General features: G+C 27.2%; 1 protein-coding gene across 2 annotated transcripts; it reads right to left on the bottom strand.

The window, feature by feature from the left end:
- Positions 1-2,801: 2,801 nt before the first annotated feature.
- LOC112597132 (G1/S-specific cyclin-E) lies at positions 2,802-26,104 on the bottom strand. Of its 2 annotated transcripts, none has more exons than XM_025343076.1 (10): positions 25,770-26,104; positions 5,673-5,755; positions 4,867-5,198; positions 4,596-4,793; positions 4,312-4,525; positions 4,114-4,225; positions 3,903-4,033; positions 3,573-3,828; positions 3,331-3,494; positions 2,802-3,117 (listed from the first exon to the last, which is right to left on the bottom strand). In XM_025343076.1, exons 2-10 carry the CDS (start codon positions 5,724-5,726, stop codon positions 2,971-2,973), a joined length of 1,608 nt encoding a protein of 535 aa, XP_025198861.1. In that variant the 5' UTR covers positions 5,727-5,755; positions 25,770-26,104; the 3' UTR covers positions 2,802-2,970. The 2 variants fall into 2 exon arrangements, with proteins under 2 accessions (XP_025198861.1, XP_025198853.1); XM_025343068.1 differs by lacking the exon at positions 25,770-26,104 and adding an exon at positions 7,229-7,543.
- Between the last annotated feature and the right edge of the window lie 435 nt (positions 26,105-26,539).

Raw genomic sequence — 26,539 nt, 5'->3', positions numbered from 1 at the left:
TAATTTAATAATAAAATAAATACAATATTTTCAAAAAAAAATAAATTAACCATTAGAATAAAAACAAAATAAACGACTTTAATTGCTATATCGAAAAAACATAAGTATCATGAAGTGATATAGGCTAACTGTTTTCGTTTAGAATCGCTTTTCGTGTACAATGATATATCATAAAATGTTATTATAATTATTCTGTATACCTACCTATATCTTACGTAGGTATAAGTTTATAAATTGAATTGGCTCCAGAGATAAGATATTCGAATGATTTTAAGTTATAACATGTAACTCTGCACTAAAGTGTCTAAAACTTAGGTATATTGGTTGCCGATTAGTGACGACGGCCTTGAACACTTTAAAGGTACGTGTATACCGGCACGATTATTTTAATAAAAACTATATTTTTAGCAACACTGGTCTCGCAACGTAGAGGTGGACAAAAGTCAACAAGTAAAATATTAGGCACAGTTGTGTTATGCATAATTATTAATTTGTACTCTTGTTGATACTATTCTAGACATAGTCAGGTACAAACATAAAATAACCGGACGATCCAACTCCTGCAGTATTAAATAGTTGTCATGTTCCTCGTCATAGAGTAGCCAGACTCTGTGATGGATTATGGGTACCTATGTTATATAAGGCAAACCTTTTATCGAACACTCATTATTATAAAATTTATTAATGTTTTTGAAAACATTTTTTTAACATAAATTATAAGTAGAAATAAAATATATTTTTTTAAATCTATAATTTTTTAATTTGCAACTAACAATTTGAATTGTTAAACATTGTATCTTTTAAATTTCTACCCAAAACTTCATTGTAATTAATTGAATTTCTAAAAATTAAAAAAATTAAAATAATTTATGAACTTTTTAAACACTTTAAACTATATAAACAATCATACATATTTTTTACGAAACTACCTATCCATCCAAGCTCATTTTGTTGTATACCTCGAGATACGATACTAATAGTACAAATATATAGACTTGACTCAAAAAACTCGAACATATTTAATTAGCTGAGACTAGTTCAATGATTAATGGTACCAGATACAATCAACTTAAAACTTTAATAAATTAAAAATATTTAAAAGTTGGGAGAGGGGAATTTTCAATGAGTTTAAATCCCCATTCAGCAGAAATATTAGACTAAATATTTATCTGGCAGTATACAGACTTTTTCCCTCAAATCTAAAGATAGGTTATATGAATGATTGTCCCAAAAAAAAGCATGTAAAAAAATGTATATATAATATATTACTGTATATGTTTATTAGTTTTAAAATATTTTTTTTATAGACTAAGTGATATAACTTGATGCAGAGACAACAATAAACAAGATAATAAATATTCTAATCAAATTTCCATATTACTATACCATATATTTTATAATAATAAAGCCATCAAGGCCTGTAAAAAATGAGTACATGGTTAGTCAGTGGTAATCCTCATTATACACTATTCATAACTCATAAGACATAATCATGTTCAACATACTAAACAAATAATGAACCATGAATGTGTGGTTCAATATTTTTCAAAAGAAACGTTACTAGTCACAAGCAATAATCAACAACTATAGTTTATCATTCAAAAACTATAACAAGGAAACAAAATACTTAAAATTATACAATAAAACAACACAAGATTTTCATAATAATTATAATCATAATTTATTATAAGCCAGTTTAAGTTACATTATACACATGTACATAAAAAAAATATATATATATTTATATATTATGTTTATAGAGATTTATAACTGTGAATAAAATAATTTTAACTATAAAACAAAAATGTTTAACTGCTAATAATATAACAAAGAATTTTTATCATCCCAATAAAATATATACTCCCATTGATAAGAATTAAATTTAAATGCATACCAACTAAAGAAATATACAAATTCTTCTCCCCAACCTAATTATTTCTAATTTATTAATGGCCTAGTAATAATTTTTTTTATGTAAGTAATGATTACTATAACATGAATAAAATGTAAGTTAGATAATGAAATTCACATAATTATTGTAAAAAAAATTGGAAACATTTTTATATATTTATATGTTCTATAATATATTTTAATACAAATTTAATGTTGAACGGAGATCATTTTATACAAATTTTTCAAAAATTCTGGTCATTGCATTACATAAAAAGAAACTGCCACATTAGAAAATTATTGATTTCAATATTACACATATACATATACATAACTAATGCATGGAGTTAGCATAAAACCATGAATACACGCATCTTAACATAAGGAAATAATAATTTAAAGTTTCAAAAAAAAAAAAAAAATGTACATAATAAAACATGCTACACAAAATAATTTTATCATTATCAGCTAAATAAGACTAGAATACAAAAGGATAATGTAATTTGATATAAAAAGTCAAAATTATAAGATTGTGTAATATGAAGGAATGGCTTATAAAAAAAATTTGTAATAGTAATCCTAATATAATTACTTGTGAGTCTATTAAGTATTTAGTATAATCATATATAATATACATTGTAATTGATACATAAAATTATAATTGACATGAAGGCCAAGTATACTTTTTTGTTTTTTTTTTTTTTTTTAATTTTGGCAATTTGATATAACTTTAAATGAGGAACACCAGTTCAATCAACAACGTTGACCTTAATTTTACACTTTTTCAGGAGAGAAATCAGTTATTTACTTTGAAGAAAAAAATTTTCAGTATAATTACTGATTTCCAAATTATATGTATAATTATAATTAACTACCAACAGTACTAATTTAAAAAAAAAAATAGATTATTATTGCACATTTAAATAATCTAGGTCGTCAAGACAGAATCTATCAATTAAAATAAAATATTTTTTAACACAAAGAAAACTAGAATACATCTGAATACAATGACCAATTGCAAGGTAAGATATACATGTTTTAATAAAAAATCTTACTGTTGGTGTTGTCAGTATTTAATTTTTATTTGTAGCTACATGAGGGTTTGCATTCTTCAGCTGTTACAGGATATTTTTTACCACTCCATGGCGGTGTTAATAAGTTTGAAGGAGTTACTGGACCCTTAATCCGGGATAACTGAATTAGTTCAAATCTACTCTGTGCTAAATCCTAAAAATATAAATAAATTTAATTAAAACTAATTAACATTAATCAATATACTTCAATAAAATACAATTCTACTACATAGAAAAATATATTTAAAAAATACATGTACCTTTTTTTTTTTTACATCTGAGAGCAAAATTAACAGATAAATGTGAATGAGAAAATATTTAAATTGAGTTTACAATACCATAAGAAACATGTATAAATGATACTTACATACATATCCATACTGACTAAGTGTTGTTGTTTAACATGTGTGCCATCTACTTGTTCTGAATCATTTTCAAAATCAATTTCTTCATACTGATATTCTTCAAGAATTACACTCCAGTATACAGACATCCATTCAACACAATTACATACATTTCCTTCTGATAAACCTACATGAAAATAATAATTAAAAATACTGTTTAACTAAAAATCAAAATCAATTTAGTTTTTTTTTATAAATAACTTACCAGAAATGGTTAAAGCAATTTTTTTATTTAGTACTATAGTAAGAGCAGACGCTGCCAATTCACTATATGAGTAGCGTAAGCTAGTCGAGTCTAGAGTTGCTAAATCTAAAAGATGAGCCACCTGATTGAATAAATTTTGAGGAAATTGTGGAGTAATTAAACTGTCTTCAGCTGTACTATCATCAACACAAATGAATTGCAACATTAATTCTACCCAATAGTTTATAGAAATAGGTGTTAAACGGAAACGCAAATGCTAAAGAACATATATAAAAAATTAGTTAATTTTTTGTAGTTAGTTTAATTGTTATAATATTTAAGTTTAATTACCATTAATAATATTTTCTCCATATCTAACAGATCTTCATCAGTGCATGCACCATCAGTGACATAAGCAAATTCAGTTAGTTTAGGAGGGTAAATCTCTTCCATTTTGGCAGCCATAAATAGACAAGTAATTCCTATGTACAAAAAATAAGTTAACACTAAATTAACTTCTCTTTGTATGGCTTAAGAATTAAGGCTGGAAAAGTGTAATTACCAATGAGTTGTAATTTTTGTTTAGGAATAGAATCACTGTTTGATAAATATCTGTCTAAGTAATCCATAGCTAAATAATAAGTTTCTCTATGTAGCTTATAAACAGATGACACCTAAAATCAAATAAAAACATTGTAATTTATAATATATACATAAATAATTTTAAATATTATAATAACAATTTATCATGAAATAATACCTCAATAAGCCAATCTAAAAGAATAGCTCTCATTCGAGATGTTATATGTTCATGGCAATCTTGGTAATCAGGATTTCTGTATGTTAATGTTACAGAATCTCTATTACATATCATTTGCCAAAAAGCTGCTCGTTTACCCCAAGGAATTTCTGGCAATGGACAAGGTCTTTCATTTAATGCAACTGGCTTCTGGTTAATGGCCATGTCACGAAATCTAAAACAATTATATTATAACAAATTTAATTACATTGTCAATTTTATAACTTGAATAATTTGTAACTTACTTGCTCCAAGTAGTAACTATAGTACTTCCAACACTATCTTGAATATTTGAATAACGTGGAGTAGGCACATATGTAGGTGGATCATTTTCAATATTTTTCTTTGGTTCAGAACTATCAATACAATCTGGGCTTAATTCATTGTCAGATAATAATGGGGCAGGTTCACTGAGAGCAGGACTACTAGCTTCTGATTCCGACCTAAGTATATCGAATAAATTATTAACAATTTCACAACTATTATATTTTAAAAAAAAATTTTTTTATCACTTACCTATCATCTGAATAAATTGAATGCGAGTCCGGTGACAGAACTTGTAACTCAGATAATGGCCGCCGCTCTACACTACCATTATTACCAACAGTTAATTGTTGGAAGGAATCACTGTTTTCAGAGTTAGTTTGAAATGGATCAGAGTCAGCTCTTACTCTAGAGTTTCTTTGTAAATTAGTAAAATATTGATGCTCACTATCATCCGATAGTGATGACTGTGATGAACCATGTAATTTAGATCTAGATAAAATACTTGGAAGATCAATAGGACTATGGTCAATTTTCATCCGCTTGCCCGACACTGTACCACTATGTAAATAGCCTTCAGAGTTCTAAATTAAAACAAATAATTTAAGTATTTAATTAAAACAAATTGTACAACTAGGCTATTTAAAAAAAATTAAGAAATTTTAATCACTTTATAATTTTGATACCTTTATAAGTTTTCAAATTACTAAAACCAATACATATAATACTACATATTTCAATCCATTTACAGGATAAAAGGTATGTATATAAATTGAATAATAAATGCTAGGAAATAAGTAGGTAATAAGTAATATTTAATTATAATAAGCAAGCAATGTATATGAATATGAAGAATATTTCTATTAGTACTTCTAGTATTTCAAAAAATAGTATCAATAATGAAAATAAAAAAAATAATTAATATTTTAATTATAAAGGAACCATATAGTAACACATCTAATATTACCGTCTAATTATTACATATTTTTTTTTCTATTTAAAATAATTTGAAAAAAAAAATAACATTTATAATAGCATAACAATATAAATGGGCTTACATGTCTTTTCCTTTTCAAAACACCATCAATGTTAGATGAACTGGCGTCATTCATTGTAGTTAACTATAAGAAATTAATAATATCTGAAAAATAAAAATAAATGTCAAGAATTATAATAATTTATCCATTTTTGTGACATAAAATGATGTAAAAATAAAAATCTTAAAATGTTTGTAAAACAGTACATTTATAATATGTGAAATTTTATAAACTTAAATGGAAAAATATGTGTATGTATTAATGAATCAATGTAATATTATAAATAAATTATACAACGCTTAATAATAAATAGGTAAATATATTATATTTATTAATTAGGTAGGTATACATTAAGAAGTTACCTAGTCATTAACATAAGATTATATTAAAAGATCAAATGCATGTCTATGTACAGGATATTTGTAATAAATAATTAAATGTAATTTAACACCATAATATGTATATGTAAATATTAGTATAAAATGTCAGCCACTCTAACCATTCGGATTGAAAATATTTATGAATTATTTAAACATAATGATGAGTATGATAGCTAAATTAAAATACAATATATAGTATAACATAATTTACCTAGCTGAACTAAAATTAAGTATTTTAAACTGATTGATTTTTTTGTTTTAACGATAACCATATTGATGAAATTTATAACATTATTTTTAATGAACTAGAAAACTAAAATAATATACCATAAAAAAATTATTTAAAGAACAAAATTAGTTATTGATATACCTTCTAAAAATTTTTTTAAACCTAAAAACTGTAGATTAAAAAAAATGAATTTAGCAGTCTTCATAGGGACTTTTAAGAAATGTAGATATTTCAATTGTAATAAATTAAAAAAAAAATTGTTATTTGGTGTTTTTTTTTTTACAACTATGCAAGTAGGCAAATCGAAAACCACTTGGTAATCGGAGTGCAGCACGTCAGAGTACTATTTGGTAAAATACAATTGAAAACGAATTCTAGTAGTCGTTAATAGCGTACGACAGAAAGGACACGATGGGCAAAAATCGAAATGTCTTAATCGAGGAAAACAAAAAGAAAAGGCGAGAACGAAAACTATAAGACAAAAAAATTAAATGTGACGCGTGGACCGAACAACGAGATTGGGCGGGCTTTTTTGGCCTCGGGCGGCGACGCTGTGGTGGCGGGAAACGCGCGCGCCGCAAGAGTACGTGGATGACGCGAGGAAACGGGCGCCAAAAGCGTTTTCCTATTGTCCGCTATTGCGCGCGAGTTCCGTGCTCCTCTACCAGGGGGTCCGCCGCCACCGCCGACCGACAGAGGTCACCGGAATCGCGATCGTTTTCCACGCGCGCAAAACCCGATGCCAATCGCCCGCCGTGGCAAAATCGTTAATTTTCGCTTGTGACCAAAAAATGTATCTTCGAATTTTCTAACAAATGAGGGCGCGAAGATATGTCGCGTACTGATGTGTACCATCGACGAAAAAATTATCAAGGTTTAATGTGTTTCGCGGATGCGACTGAACACCAATTATTACTATGTCCAACATAAGACTTAACGACAATAGAAATATATCTAATAAGACTTACGCGTGTATCGGTCGTCGAATCGTCCCTTCCGGTCGAAGACCGCACGGGGGAAGGACGCGGATAGTACGCAAATCTGGCACGCTGCACCTCGAGTTCAAACGTACGGATATACAGACGTAGATCGTACACTGAATCAACACTATTATTAAAAAAAATTGTAGAAACTACTAGCGGAAAAAATTGGTTTTGTAAAAAAAATAAAATTATTCGACGACAGAGGAAGCGAGTACTTCGTCGGCGACGGTAGCGTGATGAGAACGGACGAGCTTGAAACGAGTCACAGGGTTCACGGTTAACGAGCGACTGGTCGACGGCAATGAAGAGACAATGATCCCGACTGTGGCCGCCTACGGCAGACGGAACCGGTTTAGGGGCGGAGGGGCGCGCAGCTCATAGGAATGCAGGCCCGCTTTGCGCGCGCGCGGGCGCTTTGTTGACAATACGGATCAGCTGATCAGGCCGGCAACAGCTGACCGTCTGGCGCCGACGTCTACCGCGCGGTAGATCCCGCCTAAAAACAACACAGAACACAAACTCGCGCGAGCCGTCCGCCGTCGTGGCCGCATGTTTGCCGCCAAAACAAAGTTGTCTGCGGCGATAACGCCGGTGGCGTGTCCGTCGCCTACAGTTTACGATGCGATTACATGATACTATTATTGTAACAATTAATTATTATTATTGTTGTTTTTATTTACTTTTCTCATCGTCCGACGTTTAGGGAAAACATTTTTTTTTTTTCGTAATTATTATTGTTACGCGATATTGTTGTTTTCGTCAAATATGTATAATATTATATCACTGGAGTGACGACGAAAATAAATTAAAACCGAATATGCCTTATCCTAACTAACAATTTAAATTTTTCTTATATAGTAATATCGATGGTGGTACGTCAATAATGTGATAATAAGGTTGTTCAATTATGTCCCATAACGGGATATTGAGATAGAAAATATTATCAAAAAATTTAACCTACAGCCAATAAATCGATGTAATATATAATATTATTCGTTATTAGAAAAGTCTGTGGTTTGATAAATATTAATTTCTTTAAGAATAATTGTCAACTCGTAGTGTAGTTAAATCGCCTTAATTTCGCGTCACCACAAGTTGTTTTAATGAATGAATTGATTTTTTAATTGAAATTTTCTTCACTTAAGAGGTATCTACTATGTATACGTAAGTAAGAAAATGCTTACTAAACTTCAGACAGTTCTCAATAGAGTACATGAATACATGATTAATGATATGAGTATTTACTAAAAATGTATAACGAACAAATTTTACCATCGTACCAACTGTTTTTCTAATCATTTGCTCAGATAAAATAAGACACTAGGCATAACGTATAAAAATTTTAGTCTATGATTAATAAAGTCGTTCACTGTTAACACTAAATTATAGTCGTAATTTGTCTATCAAATAAATAAAAACCCACGTTTCATACAATTATTGAAACACCGAAAACATGTTCCGAGTTTTTTTGTTACAAAAAATAGTTTTTGGAGGGACTTTTTATGATGATGTTGATAAAAATACACCTATAATTAATGTATACCAAATTATTACTATACATTTTACAAATAATCAATGAAATCAGAACGAAAAATGTTTACTAACGAATTATTATTTTGGTCACCTAGATATTATTTATGGAAGGTTTATCGTGAATTCGGATACGTAAAACATAATTTCTAAAAGATACTCAATTCTAAATCAGAAATGTATATGTATATCTAAATATAGAAACATGTGTTTTATACAATTAATAGTAACAGACTTCATTACTAAATTAATAATATTTCTACCTACTATAAATAAATACTCTCACTTATTTAATAAGTATAAAATATTATAAAACGCTTAACATCACCAATTATTCTTTATGTTATAACATATTATTTATTTATTGATAAAATTCGCTAGTTGTTGTTAATTGATAATGACTAATAAGTAATACAATTAGTTATTGCGGTAGAAATAATAATTTACTTTATAAAATATGTTGTAAACGAAATAATGTTTTTTATGTAACAAATTAAAAATCGGTAAATACAATCATATACATAAAATGCATACACACAAAGTATTTTTAATTCAATTGTTGGTTGTTATATTCATACTATGAAATATCGTTATTGTATGATAATATGCTATTACTACCTATTATAATAATTCTATACACGACACGTTATATATTATACTAACGGCATAAATCATTATCGGGCAAACTTCAATTCGAAATAGCCTGTTATCAACAATTTTCACGGTTATAATTCTGAAAGGCGTTGTCCATCGGCACATTTCTCTAGAGTTTTGTTGAAAAATTTTTTCCCAATGCATGTCATCGTATCACGACAGAAAGAGAACCCCCGGCGTGCCATCACAAATAAATGCGGAGTATACTCGCCAACGTCCACCATAAAAAAAGTAATAATAATAATAATAATGCCCACCGCGATGATCAATGAGTATCAAATTTGGATTCACCTGCAGCAGCAGTTAAAGAACGATGTTATTTTGTTTCCTCAGCCGCGTAAAAGGGAACCAACTAACATGTATAAAAATTCAGGTCCATAGTTGTTGGTAGTGTACGAAATCTATATAAGTATAATATTATTTTATATAATATATAAGATAAGATTGCCACCAGCAACATTCCATTTATGTTGTTTTGGTTGGCGCCAAATAGTCTTTGTGGGCACAAAAGGGATTATATATCATTACAAGGCCGACGCGGTTCAGGAACCATATAGGTATAGCATACGTACAGGTCGTCCTCGGACAGTGGCGGCTAAACAGAGCACCCCTTTTGTCCTTAATGGCAGCATAAGAAACTCAGTGTATTATTACAATAATGCCGTCCGGTCCGGCAGTGAGATAGATTGACGCAAACTCACTATTATATTATTATTATTTTTACTGTACATGGTACATCATATACGTGTTTTAATATAGTGTAATATCGTCACCGTCTGACTAAAAATTTATAATATTATACTGTAATTGTAACTTATCATTACTCTACACATATATATACAAATATACACGAAAAGCCAAAAGGACGTCCGTTCGACAATTACTGTACCGTGACGTATACTATTATAATATTAGGATATTATAATGTAATATAATGTCGTCTAAGAATTAGTAGAATTAAAAATAATTATGCCACGGTGGCCTGTATACTGACAGGTGTTGAAATAACTTGACCGTGGAACGAAATCGCGATTCTAAAAACATTATGGAGTATGGACCCGTAGAAGGTTATTATATTATTAAACTGCTATACATTTTTGGTAATTCTTTTTCTGAATTTTCAATATTTTAATTAAATTATTATATTCATTATAATTTATGTTGTGGGTACCAACTAAACAACACATTACATATTGCGTAAACCTTAACAACTTCGATGATATCAATAATTACGAAATTGTTAATGATATTAATAATCATGAATCATTAGTTATGATTTGGTTTAATATCGTTCACTAAGATTAAGCTCCTTAAAAATAATTTGAATCAAATATATATTGGATTTTCAAATCGATAAAATAATAAAGAATGAACAATAAACCCCTAAGGAATTTTTTCTTTTTAATAAATAATTATTTTAATTTACTTTTGATTGGATTGACAAATATACAACAAATATTATTTCTGGTTTAATTCCAATGCCAATTTAGGTACTAATCACTTGGCTAAAGGATAAATATATTGGAGTCGTTTTCTAACGATTTTTAAAAGGATAATACTTAAATGCATCGTTAACACAAAGTTATTTACAATGGAAATTAAATATCTTGACAATAAAAATATGAATAAACTACATACATTTATTATTCATTTGGATACGGTTTGTAGATGTATTAAAAAATACAAATATAATAAAATATAATGTAGGCTAGCTATAGTCACTGTTGAATGATTTCTAGTTTTCTCATGAGGTCTTTGGAAGTAAATATATAGAATATTGTAAATGAACACATGTTACATCCAAAAACCAGCAAAGATTCGCGTGACTTAGCATCGTGGGAGATGTAAGCCTAGAGAGGGTAGGTCCCTGCTTAGAAAAATGTACATTAGTCATTGATATACCTTAAATTAATCAATAGTATTCATTTTGTTAAATTTAAATAAATTATAAAGCACTCATAATTTAGTAAAATATTAAACAGTCAAATAACAACTACTCCGTGTAATTAACGAAATAAGTAGTAATAGGTACATATCAGTATTTTTAAACATAAATAAATTTGAGAATTTTCAATTTTTTAATAATATCAACAATGTTTTATTCCCAAATGTTTAGAATTCAAAATGCAGCATGCCTATTTGTATATACTAAATTTAATTATTCACGTTATTACAATAGTTTACCTAACATAATAGCATTAATTATTTATAAATTTGATTAATGTAAAACTAAAAATTGAATAATAAAACAATATAGGAATATTAATTTATCGTTTATACGTAATGAACTTAAAAAAATCATTTTTTAGTAAGATGCAAACAATATTATGGAGGGAAATCGACCTCACGCCAAAATGCAAATCTGCTAAATTACCAACACATTATTCAAGTATTATCATCAGCATAACAGTCTCATATTACACATTTTTGGTATGATATGACATTACACGTCCCTTGTCGGAGATATAAAAGAACCGAAAATTAAAAGGAAAAGTATGTATGATATATGATAACTACGTCGATAGTGCAAGTAATAATCGATGAGTGCTAAATTTGTAATCATACATCGAAACATCAAAGTATAATGTTAGCTAAAAACTCATCAAACGGATATGGTGGCGATGAGAGATAAGTTTTTTTTTTTTGCTGTCACGTCATCTATATAAATTATAAATGGAAGGTCAAGAAATATTAAGGTCAAACTTATAAAGTGAGGCCCGCAAGATTTTTTATTACTAAAATTTTATTTTTTTTTATTAAACAAATGACACAGACAAGACGTATAACATGTTAACAATGTGTGTCACACAGATAAGACATTAGTTTACGTGAAATTCCGATAAAATATACTCAAAGAAAACTTATATGGATTATTAAGATTAATCGTTTTTGTCAGAATACTAGACACCATTTAACTATAGCATATTATATTTTGATTTTACATTTAAATTTAAATTACTGTAGATAATAAATGATTTACAAAAGCAATTAAATGAGTCAAAATATAAATAATTTAATTGTGAAATACTAATGAAAATGAAACAAATAATACCTATTACTTTAATTATAAACCACTATTGAAAACATACATATTATCTAACTTTAAACAAAGTAACAAAGAAATAAAATAACATTCATTAGTAATTTCTATTTTGTACTGAAGACTATAGACATTAATAAAACATATAGCTTCTACAATATTTTATAATAAAATAAAATAGGTACACTTAATATAGTATATTAATATTCAAAATTTAAAATTTACTTTTCAATATAATAAAATACATCTTGGATTATTATATAACTGATTGTATTCGAGGAAAAATTCAGACAAAAAATGTACAGATGAACATAATTTATATAAAGTTGCAATTTTATTATCATTTATCAGAAAAACAATACGTATTACATAAAATATTTTATATTTTAGTATCGCAATAGTTCATAGCGTAAATTTATATTTCGTTGTATTAATACATTTTATACGTTTACTTTAAGCATTTTAAGAATATGTAAGACAAATAAATTTTTTTTTTGTTATTATTTATAATTGTACACGAATAACGGATATTTTGAATGCTCTCTGTAAAACATATTGTAATAATAAATGTATAAGTATAGTATACTTTAAGTACAAAAGTCATAACAGTTTAATTCAAACACTATATACTATTAATTAAATTTAAATAGATACTTTCTACATACATATATATGAATGTGTATTAAATAATATACCCAACGCTAACTCGATAGAAATCAAGAGCATTTAAGTTTTGGAGAACGGTCCTAAAATACGTTTTAAAGAATTGGCCAATGATCAGATTCTCAATCGATCCGTGACACTAAACAATGTGTTTTCGATACGTTTCCTGCATAAGAAATCGAACAACATATAATGGCCTAAAGATTGAGCGTATATTACACATAAACGTGTATCTTCCTCTCTCTCACTCTCTCTCTCTCTATATATATATATATATATATATATATATATATATATATATATATATATATAATTCTTTCAACAGCCGAAGATAACATAAAACAACGCTTTTGACCCTCCCTAAATACTAAGTATAAATTCAGAGTAGGATTTTTCGTTCGCGTCCATAAATACTATATTGCAATTTACCACCTGCGGAAGTCAACTCGACGTGTTTTTGGCGGGCAGCTTAATTGTCAGGGGTCGCGTGCCCCAATCGTCATTACGCGCACAACGTGAAGTGTTTCCCCGCACGAATTCACGCTTTCAGGCGCATGCAGCTGTCCACGAGTACATATTATACATACACAAACCGGTGTACGTACGCAGTAGTACATAGACGTATAAACCAATAGCGAATAATATATAATATAGTAATAATAAAAAAAAAATATCTCAACCAAAACGAGGACTAGGCGAACTACTCGTAGTGGTATGCACATTGTGCTGCAGGGTAACTCTATAGCATTTATAATAAGTAATAACTATACGTGACGTTTTTTTCTGAAACGAAAGGGGTGAGTGAATAAAATATTAAATGTGGATATACATATTATAAACGCATTATAAATAGAACTCAAAAAGTTGCACAGAAGAGGACATTCAACTTGGTTTGAAGACTTTAGACCGGTTAAATAGGACTCGAAATAGAAATGAAAGTAATATAATTTCAAATAAATGTTTAGGTGTTATCTATAAAAATACTTAGATAGCATAGGAGTAAACAAAAGTATTTGTAAATACAACAACAAATTAATACCACACATTAATATTTTATTCGTTTAGAAAGATAATAATATATGAAAGATACTTGTTTTCAGGTAAGTTATAATAAAATAAAATAATGGTTAAGTAATCATCTTATCTAAAACTGTAGCTATAATAAAAACAATTTATCTGAAATTAACTATCAATAATTACTTGCATAAATAGATCAAAATTATTTTATTTTATATTAATAGGCAAATAAATATATATACATAAAAAAATAACCTTTAATACGATTATTGAGTTAATAATACAAAACCGTTTACTAAATCTATATTGTGTAAATTATAATATTGTCACTGAATCATTGAAAAATACTGTTTCATTAACTATACCAACTTTCATAATATAAAACCATACTTATAGCTTCTAATTAAATATTGTTGCGAATATGTATAGATATAAATTATATAAATATCAAAGTATACTGTACAAAACTAGTCATTCCTTTTAAAAAAAAAGGGGGGTCATTTAATTTATACACCGTAGGTACATAACTATATGTATATAATGCTTGATCAAAATCTTCCAGGTGTAACGTAGAATAATAATAAAAAAAGGGGTTGTATATATTATTATGGCAGAGCTGACAGATGGATGCTTTCAATTCCGGTTCGACTTTTATCGGAACCACGACAAAAGACGGTCTATGACACTAGCCACATGTGGATGTGTCTAACTATACATAGTGCTAAATAGCCACTAGCTCTTTTTATTGTTTAGTTTGTACACCGCCTTTCATGGTTCACCGTCTGTATTTGTATAAATTAAATAGAAGCTAGGTACTGGCACGTGTCAAATTTAAAATGCTCCGCAGTTTTTCGCTACTAGGAATACTTTGTATTACTATTTATTCATTGTTTAGTACTACACGTGTTTAATCGTTGTTTACTTGTTTGAAAGTATTCATATAAAAATGAGAATGTTAAACGATTTTATTATACTTCATATACGAGTATTCGTATAAATTTCAAAATGTATATAAATAACCATATTAGTCTAAGAATATAAGATATTGTAGGATAAATAATCAAAAATAATTAAGTGAAGTCGTTTTTAACTAAGTAATAATAATTAACAGCAGCAGACATATTAATTTATAATACAATGTTAATAATTATTACGATTCAAATAATATATCCAATCATCAATTTCTATATAATATATTTTATATTGATCACCAATCACCATAATATATAATAATTATTAATGTTACTAAAATAGCCAGTCTAAACTCTAAAGCAGTTAATAAAAATATAAAATTTAAAGAAAACAAAATAAATAACGGAAATGTTAATGAGATTCTTATTTATGAATACAAACTGGTTTATATTTACTTGTAAATTGGATACAGTCCCTTTAGTAATTAAGAAATGTTTCAATGGAAATCACGTGTGTTGGAACTAGTAAAATCGGTTCCGTTAATATGTACGATTTTAAAAATCAGAAATTCTTTAAACAAGTACTTATTACTTAACAACATAAAATAAAAATTATTGTATTTGTAATTTTAGGTAACTAAACATCAACCTTTTAATGTATTTTTAACGCAAATGAATAAGTAAAAAATGAAACTAGCGCAACCGGTTTAATACACTAACAAGGTTTACTCTGTTATGGCAGATTACATTATGCATAGACTATAAAAAATGTACTTACACGTGCGTTTCAGAGGGTTATCGATCGAGGGTTTTGGTCAACTAAAGGGAGATATAAGTCTCTGCACCTGGTTCATATACCCTAGGTTTAAACGTAAAGGGGATAATTTGGCGCGCATTTCACTTTAAAATTATTTATAATGTATAACAATTTTATAAAATCCATGTATACTTTTCTAAAAATGTTATATGTACTTAGTATATTTATCAAAAAATACGCGGACTCAAAATCATATTTTCTATACATATACAATTTATTTTCAATGCAAAAATGGCAAATGCTAAAAAATGTTAGATTTATCATTGAAAAAATTATGAAATACCTATAAAGAATATATAGTATATAGTATATTGATATAAAATATTATTATTTTAAAATGTATTTTTAAGGCGTCTTACAATAAAATTGGCCAAACAAATAATATTTTAAAATTCAATATATATATATGTAATAAATATAATACAGTACAGTTATAAGATAATCAATAAACTAATTATTATTCAGTGATTTTAAACACATATTACTATTATGATTGTGTTAAAAGGCTATCATATCCGCCATGTGTTGCTTCCATCTTAAAAACGTAAAATATGGTAATTTTACATTCAGCAGAATCCATTTTGTATTGCTAATTTTAGTATAAAGCGAATTAACTTATTGTCAAACTTAATTTAAGAACATTATCTGTGTTAGAACCTAGGTTTTCATGATATCAAATGAATAAACAAATCATAAATATTTTACACTTAAATTTAAGTATCATAAAAAACCAAAGTACAAACAACAAATACAGATACTATTCTTGCATGCAAAATTGATAAAAGGTCAATTAAATTCTAATTTTAAATTTTAAATGTTCATAATTATTAGCTTCAAAATTAAAATATAAAAAATTTAACGCGACTCTAAATAATATTCTCACCTTTAAATTTAACATAACGAATTTGTACTAATATTGTCAATATAGTCAAATGGATTCGTTATATATTAGTTAGATGGAGACAACATATGTACATAAATAATGTCTTCTTGAAGAAAATTTAAAATATTGCGTAATTTCTCATCAGATTTTTCGATATTTTAATTTAAAAATGAGTTATAAATACTTATAACTGATATAAAATATTTCAAATATTGTACGATTATAAATAAGTCCAACAAAAATCACCCAAAGAACATAATATAATATTTTTATATTGAAGTATGATGATTTTTTAATTAATTTTGATATAAAAATAAAACCTCGCATACCCAAAATTAATTATTGTTCAATATGTACGGCTGTACAAGTGTTATACAAGAAACACAGTTATTGTGTTCTTAGGTTAGACTAGGTAAGACAAATTCAGAAATATTTACAATTCTTATTTTTTGTGAATACTATTAAACATAAATAAAATACTCAAATTAGATCAAAAGTTGAAAAACAATTGCTTTTTCGATAATAGATGATTATATTGATGATTAATATTTTAAACGACATCAAGATGGAAATGTTATACCTCCTATAGCATGGATCAGGAAGGTACGACCGAAGATTTATACCCGTCGTGACCGTTATTTTTCGAATGAGTTTCCTTTTGTATTCTGGGGGAGACTAAAACCAATACCGACTGGCTTTACCAGAACAAAAGGGGGAAGACGAACGTTTCCTTCCCGTCGGTTTAGGAGACCCTTGTAGACACGAATAAGACCCTACGTACCGACAATATTTTCCCCATTTTTCTGTTCAATGGAATGGTGGGTTCAAAACATTTTACATACGTATATAATATATATAATATATACTCTTATATGATAACCTCATTTTATAACGTGAACGATTTATAACTGATTTTTAAAAGATATATACCTAAACAGCAAAGTTTTAAATTATTACGGCAAAATACTGGATTAGCAATTAGTTAATATTTTCAAATTTGTAATGTTTTATAAAATATTAAACTTAATATAATTACCTATGTAAAATGTTATTACTATAGTTGCCTACTAAAATAGTGTGTATGAACGTAAACAAAAAATAGTTAATTTTAGATATATAAATACTACTGGTTACTTAAAAATATTATTAATAATAAGATTAATTGATTTTTCAATTTTTTCATAATTTTAACAGTTTTAAAGATATATAAGGTCTAGGTTTCCCTTGAGTTTAGTACTTTTTACTACACAATAAAATTACTAACCAGTAACAATCAATAATATTCGAGAGTGTAATATTCGCTGAGAATGAGCCAGCGGGGGCGTTTACTACATAGCGTGGCAAATAATTGAAACGAATGTAAGGAAACAGACAGGTATAGAAAGTCTACATAAAAGAGTTTATATAATATAATAGATACACATACAGGGCGCTTAAGTGACAACAATGTAGCGGATCGATCGATTTTTCATTCTACAACAAGTGCGGCGGAATGTCCGCAGAGCGCATCAATAAAAAAAAAAAAAACCAACGCACCAATAATTGTGGCCCTAATAAATTCGTTGGTCACCGCTTGAACGAAACTGTAAAATGCAAGGCATAATATGTAACCTGTACGAGTGTGGATTTTGTTTTCTTTCTCTCTCTCTCGTTTTCTCTAAGGCTGAATCCCACGAGTGTTGTAATACCTGATTTGTCCATCGAACCGACTATATCTTCGTTTTCTTGGTAGAGGTGAATAACACACACACAAACACATGTGAATATGTGTGTATGCGAGTATTAAGAGGGACAGGAAGCTGGACTACGTCGGTCTCACACGAAGAACATAACAGCTGTGCACAAGGTTACATATTATATTATTTATATATATATATTTTTTTTTTGTGACGCTTAAAACACGCGCGAATCTACCGGACGAGGATCTGCTTAGTATATGATCTTTACCAAGGCCGAGAGGTATGTACATACAGTAGTATTATATACCTAGTAAATACAAACCGCGTGTATACAAAAGTGATTATTATTCTTTTATAATATATTCAAATGTGACCAAGCGGGACGTGAAATTTTAATAGTCGTCATCAAACCAATGATATCACTCCATTTTTTTTTTTTTTTTTATGTATTGGATTTACTTTAATGAACAATAACCGAATAATATGTTTATACTTGATAATGTATGTAACATAAGAAAATATAATATTGTTCATGAGATTAAATCATTTAAATTAAAGATTATAAATGTTACATTGTAAGTTTTAGGTACTCGACAAGTACTACTACACGTACAATATACCATATATAACTTTAAAATAAAATATTACGTAGTGTATTATATTATATCTATATAAATTTAACGTTCACAAATATTAATAAATAATATATTGATATTGATAAGTCGTAGTTAGAAAAACAAATTTGATTCAAGCTATTCGTTGAAAACTAATTTTTATAACTTGAAAAAAAAAAATTGAAATATGTAAAATATTAGATAAGTTTTTAATTACAATTTTAATGTTTTTCATTTTGAAAGACTCGAACTATCGAAAAAAATGCCATTCGCCTTAAACCATGAATTATTATTTATTAAATCTGATTCTACGGCTCTATTCCCCGCCATCATCAAACATAGCTGGAACCGGGACGGCCTCTTGATAAATTCAGATAAAAAAAATGGTAACTTAAGAATGCCGCTTTACGGGTCTTTTCATTCCTATATTGAAGGTCGACAACGAGAGAGGTGAAGAGATATATATACACATTATATACAATGAAAAAATTAATAAATATAAATGGCCAAGAGGGGTCTAATAGAGAACAAAGAAATGCGAGAAAGAAAAAAAGAGAGAAAACCAAACCAGACCACCAGACACAGTTTATCACCATTGTCAGCTGATGTCCAACGCGTCTTATTGTATGCCTATGTCTATCTATCTGACGTCACTACAGCTGTGACATTATACACTACATAAGCAAAAACGAAATTAAATTGGCAGTTTCCAATAACAACAAAAAAAAAAAAAATTATTTAAAAAAAAACTTTACTATGTTCAAATGAAAATAATATATGTATTGTACACAATTTTACAAAAAAAATAATAATATACAAGGTAATAAATAATAACTAATGCTTTAAACAGCGAGCAGTTATTATTAGATATGTAAAAACTTAACAGCATTTATCAGTTCACAAAATTAAGAATTTTCACTATCATATGAGAAAAAATATCTGAAAACAATTAACATGGGCGATATAAACTTGGACATTTATTTAAAACATTATCAAAAGACATGTAAATTGTTAGGTACAAATGTTACCGCCTCCTACATATTAGTATAAATAAAAATATTCCATTAATAACTATAGAAATTTCATTTCAATGAGAACAAACTAAACCGGAAACTTTTTACAGTATCGGTGACATACCAAATTTCGAAGGCGTGTGAAAACGGATGCTGCATAATCAGGGGACCTAAGATTATTTCTGTGTGAAAAACATTTTGTTAAAATTATACGATACCCACAATAATAATAAGTATACCTACGTTATAATAGGGTAGTAAAATGCACCGTTACCCACTATTCTTTATTGCTTAAACAAAATAAATAGAAATTATCAACTGAGAGATGCATGCTATAATTTAAAATATCAATTAATGTTTAGCGTTTATCAAGAAATTTTTATTCGAAATTGACTGTCAAAAAAATATATATTCTAATAAATATTATACTCGTAGGCCGTAGTTATTTAAGTAATATAACAATAATAGCAGTGATACTCATTATTAATGCAGATGGTATAAATACATGATATTAATTATTAATTAAAATAATGGATCCAAGAATTTTAAAAGTATAAATCGAAATTCAGAATACAAAGCAATAAGGGTGTACACATTCGTCTTGTTTCGATCATCTCGATGGGATATAATATAATGTAATATTATTAATATAAATTTTAAAAACCATTTGTTAGAATTAAAAAAAAAATATTTTAAGTTAGCTAACCATTTTTAATTTGAAGTCATTAATTAGATTTTCGAAGTTTAGTAATGAATTGTTAATAATATTGCATTTTTTCATAACTTATGACGATATGACCATCTAACAACAAATAGTAAAAACACATGTTATATCATTAACCTAGGTATTAACATATTGGCTATTTGATACTGATGTTATCACTTATCACCATACTTTTTTATAGAATTATATCTATAGTTCTATTATAATAATTATTTATAAGCAAAATAATTAATTTGTAGATAATTAAATTATAAATAAGTTAATAAGATAAACAAGTGATAATTGAATACCACAAATTACATGCCTATTTGAGTTTTCACATGACATTTACTTTTTAGTGATTTATAGTAGGACATACATTTAATATAACAATAAACTTGTACACTATTAAACGTTAAGTGTATATAGTTTTATAGTCAGCCAATTATTACATTAGTTATTAATTTAATATGTATGTATACATAATTAAGTTATAAACATATATTGATATATTTAAATACTTAATATTCCTTTAAGTAATAATGTGTTATCTACTCTAACACCTAGTTACTTCATAATATCTTACCTATCATGTAGGGATCTTTTAACCCTTGTAATAATAAAGTTTAATTATTTAATTAAATTATAATTATATATTGAATCAAGAATTTTATGTATAAAACAATGATGAGTTAATTTTCACAAATTAAATTTCTTATATACTTTGTAAGTATCAGTAAAAAATTAATAGTAAAACAATTTTCAAGATTCATTTTTAAGTTTTATACAAATAAATTGTTCAAATGTTAGATATTGTATAAATAAAATATTTTTTTACTTTTTTTATTACCTAATCATATCTTAAAATTATAGCTATAACTTTTTTTTTTGTCGTCAAATACACTTTTTTCTTTTCTTTCATGTGTTAAAAGGCAATTTTCATTTTTAGTAAGGTTATATTTAACTATTGAATGTTAGTTACTACATAACTTTCTATAAATGCTACACATATTTAAATGAGAGTTATACTACATCTCTCACCAGGGGCGTAATTAAAGAGCAATGAGGGAATAGATCCCCCAAAGCCTATATAATATTATGTATATTTACTTATTAATTTGTGACTTATGGAATTGTGTTTTGTCATGCTGACATCAAAATAAAATATATTAAATAGAAATTCTATCTATTACATTGATTAATACATCAATTGTACTATATTCTGATGATATGATTGACAAGTTGACTAAACAGCCAAGAAAATTAGAGAATCTTTTATAAACACTAAACAGTACAAAAAAAGAGCTATGTATATTATATTATATTACAAACAAAATAAATTTAATATTTTAATAATTATTATTTAATTTAAAAGTAAAATTTAATTTTAATATATTCAATATTTATATTTTGAAGAATTAATTATTATATTGTATAGGTACTAAATTTTGTAAAATTTTAAAGCAACATTCAATAATACATTTTGTGTACCTATATATTAGTTTATGGATTTTTGATGAAATAGTATTCTCAGATACTAATTATCACTGTACTTAAAAATCTAAGTATTTTGTGTGTAAAAAATTGTCTATCCCCCCTCAGACAAATTCCTAATTACGCTACTGTCTTCCACACTACTACACTATTATCATAATTTAATATGTTAATAATTAATATACTAATTATATAACATTTTTCAATGATTTAATAATTTCTATAAATAATATTGAGGGTGATTTATCTACTCAAATATAGTTATAATATTGGTACCTTTTAATTCCGTTGACAATACATATATTTTTTTTAATCCTGAAGGTACTTAAGCCATATGTTTACATATTTAATACGCTTTTATGTAGAAATTAAATATAAAATAAGTATCTAACAATCACTTAAATTATTTTAATTTAGCATTAAAAAATGTATTGTAAGTTATACAAATATGTTTTAAAAACTTTATTAAGAAATTAATCTAAAATTAAGTTTTTATAAAGTACTATGAATTAAAAAAATTACCATATTAAATAAATTATTACATTTATTACAACCAAACTTAAGCCTTAAGGTAAGAAATGTGTAGTAAATCATATTAATCATAATATTATTATTTTTGATTTTTAAAGGTAGTTCAATGCTGATAAAAATATGTACTAATTAATCATTAGATTAGATTATAAAAAATAAATGTTTATGAAAAGCAATTAAAAATTTAAAAAGGTAACTTAAAAAAAAAAAATGTTAATTAAAAATATTTAATAATTTTGGTTTTTTATTTTGATAAAATTCATACATTACTGCCTTGATTTTATTTATTTATTTATTTGTATGGCACTGTCTTTATAAACTAGTCTCAGTTATAAACACTAAATTTAGTACAACTATAATGCTAAGCACTTTACCATTATGTTTAAAATTATGTTCATTTAGTTTTTAAAAGTTATGAATAGGTATTAAACTATTTAAAAAGTGATTAAATTTTTATTTTTATTCAAAATAAATACAATTCAAACAAGTTTTTATAATAATTTTTAAATTTTGTTTTTTTTTTCAATTACCTTGTTTCTTCATAACTTTGTTTCTTATATTAAAAATTACTAACACATTCAGTTTAGTTATATTTTAATATTCAATAGCTTATATTCTATTTAATTAAGTATTCAAAATTTTAACTACCATAATAAATACTTAATAACAAATTGTTTTAACTATATTATAAATTCACAAAAATAATTTATTCTTTTTATTTTATTATTATTAGCTAAGTTATGTATTAGCTACATTCAGTAGTTTTTACCTAATACAACTATTAAGGCCTAAAAATGTATAATGAATTTAAAAATTTAAATTTGTATGGATGAGTGTATTAATTATCATAATATTTTTTGTATAGGTATTAAATTATTGATGATTTATCTCCTGTTGACTATAACCAGAGGTGGACTGACCAAGGAGGCAAAGAGGCAATCAACTCCCGGGCCCTTGATAGTGTCAATTAATAAAAATTATACATATTTAAGTATAAAATGTTATATTAAAATATAACAGTAAAGCCCCATTTATTTTCAAATTAATCAAAATTAATTGAACATTATTAACTAAAAATATTTATTAATTAAAATGTCCAATAATAGGTCCAGTTGATTCACCCTCCAGACCCCTCGATACACAGTCCACCCCTGGCTATAACAAAAATTCTAAATTAACACACAGCTTTAAATTACATATGTTGTAGGGCGAGAGGGAAGGATAGGTCATTGTTTAAATAATTTGATAAGGGTTTGAAATATGCTTACCACACCAGTACACCACAGACTACATTGTACTGTGCTGCAAGAGTTGTAGGTATTAGTACAATAGTATTTATAATTTAAAGTAAATAAATATTATTTATATTTAGTTATTTAAAATTAGAGGTATTTAAAATTACTAAGTGCATAAAGTTACTTATACACATTCATTATTTAACCACACACAAAAAAAAATTAAATTAAACTATTTAGAAAAGATGACTTAAAGAATATATGAAGATAACTTAAACAAAATAAATGGGATTTTTAAGTAAATAATTTAATACATAATCAGCATTTATAGTCCTCTTTTAACATTCTAATATCCTATAAAGAAAGCTTAACATCATAGTTAGTATTATGGAGTATAAAGAACTAAACAAAACTTGTATGAGACACAAAGAACCTTAAAATTAATCTAAAAGCTTAAATATTAAAATATACTACTTTACGAATGAACTTATACAATTTATGAAGAATTTAACAGATAGTATAAAATCCTAGAATTAACTTCAATTAGTCTCCACTAAATATGTTTTATGTTTTATTTAATTATGACTTCTAAAAAAGTTTATACTGCACAAAGGTTTGAGGCAAAAAAAAAAAAAAAATGTTACTAAAATTAAAAGTTTAGTTTATAAATATAATTCATTTTCAAGAGGTACTAGTTTAGAGTTTAATAATATTAACCAATAGCAGCCCTAGATTTCCCTAATTTATATAATCTTTATTGAGTTAAATAAAGTGAAAATAATTTCCTTTTGTTTTTGCATTTTTAATTATAAATTCATCTATGAATATATATTTTTTATACAAATTCAAAAATTAACCTAATCATCTATCTTAAAATATATTTAAATACAATAAGTATAAGAGATATTTTTTTTATATATATTTTATTAAATTATACATATAAAGACTATATCTATAATTTATAAGTAGATTATATTAAACGCGAAATTAAATTAATTGAAGATATAACAAATGGAGATAGCTAAATACATACCTAAATAAAAATGATTCAAATACATCATTGTACTTATGTAAAATATAGATAGGTGATGAATAATACTATTACCACTTCATTATCATGTCTAAAATTTTAAATTACATAATTACTAAAAATTTATAGTAAAAATATAAATACAACATTATTCATGTATATTTGTATACAGAACACATGATTTACCAAAAAGACAAAACAATACAAATAATAAGTAATGAAACCACTAAGAATCCAATATGTGGTCATAAGGCATGGAAATTTCTAAATTTTGAGCTTTAAATAATATTTCTATCTGTGTCTACTTAAAATATATTTCTATCTCTGATCTCATAACTAAGAGGGTTGACTTAGTACTTATTGCATTTACTAGTAACTAAAAATATGGTTTTTAACAGCTATAAGTGAAACAACCCCAAAAAGCACAGGTCAATGACATCAGACGATGACCTTCAATTACAGGATTAAATTAATAACACGTTATATTTATAAAATTATCGATAATTATTACAATAAGAAGGAATCACACTACCCCACGTGCGAAATAACCCAAAAACAAACCCACCTCTCACCAGTTGACGACCGTACAATATTGTAATTAACAATATATTATTATAATCGTATAAAATCAAACAGGTAACTAAGAACCGCATTTACAATTAACGCTTTTTCACTACACAAAATAATATTAAAATATTGTGTATATACTCACAGCAGACGTGACAGACAGCACAGGGACTCGTGCTAAAATAATGGCGTTGATGAGACGTAGCCGTTGTCAAAGGTCTTTTAATATAGCACGCGACAACGAGTATGCTATGACTTATGAGTTGCTTGTCGTGCCTGCGTCACAATCGGAAAATACCGCCGTCGTCGCCGACCTCCAGCTCGCAGAACGAATCGTGTTTGTTGTCGTTTCGGTGGTCTTTTTCTTTTTTTCTCTCTTACTCTCTCTCCCTTTTCCTTTCTACACCAAAACGGTTGTCGCACTCGTCTGCGCGGCAAATCAGCTGTGCCGCCGTCCGAAATATATACACAATAATATATAATAATATCACGATATTACGTGATACGCGCCGGCCGAAAACGCGGGAACCAGACACCAGTTGTGCGCGGCTAGAGAGGCGCCGACGTTCCGCAATGATAACGTTGCTAGTTATTATTATTATGCGCTTGTAATATAGAACCGCGTAATGTACCGCGTTTGCGGTGGACGTGCATGGAGAGGAGAATAATATCGCGCGGGAGAACACTGTCTGGTCGGCGTTGTCGTTGAGCGCGGGAAAACCCAAAGAGTGTACCCTCCAAAAATCACGGTATCCGTATGCACCCTCGTCGCCTCGTCAGGGGTTGTCGCCGGTATCCTCGATCTGCAGATGGCAATGCACCCCCATATTTGATATACTGTACAATACATGTATACCTACTAGTATAATGTACCTATTATGTATATTATAGTTGGCACCTAGTCATACATACAAC

The sequence above is a fragment of the Melanaphis sacchari genome, unplaced genomic scaffold (assembly GCF_002803265.2).
Source record: "Melanaphis sacchari strain LSU unplaced genomic scaffold, SCAv2.0 Contig0_pilon_pilon, whole genome shotgun sequence".
Taxonomy (NCBI): Eukaryota; Metazoa; Arthropoda; class Insecta; order Hemiptera; family Aphididae; genus Melanaphis; species Melanaphis sacchari.
This window is presented reverse-complemented; position numbering and strand designations above follow the sequence as displayed.

Excerpts from the sequence above, each read along its gene's own strand:
- LOC112597132 (XM_025343076.1), bottom strand. The coding sequence starts at position 5,726 with ATGAATGACGCCAGTTCATCTAACATTGATGGTGTTTTGAAAAGGAAA. Across the intron at positions 4,526-4,595 it reads ATAGTTACTACTTGGAGCAA|ATTTCGTGACATGGCCATTA; the intron begins GTAAGTTACAAA and ends TAATTGTTTTAG. Across the intron at positions 3,829-3,902 it reads TGGAGAAAATATTATTAATG|CATTTGCGTTTCCGTTTAAC; the intron begins GTAATTAAACTT and ends TATGTTCTTTAG.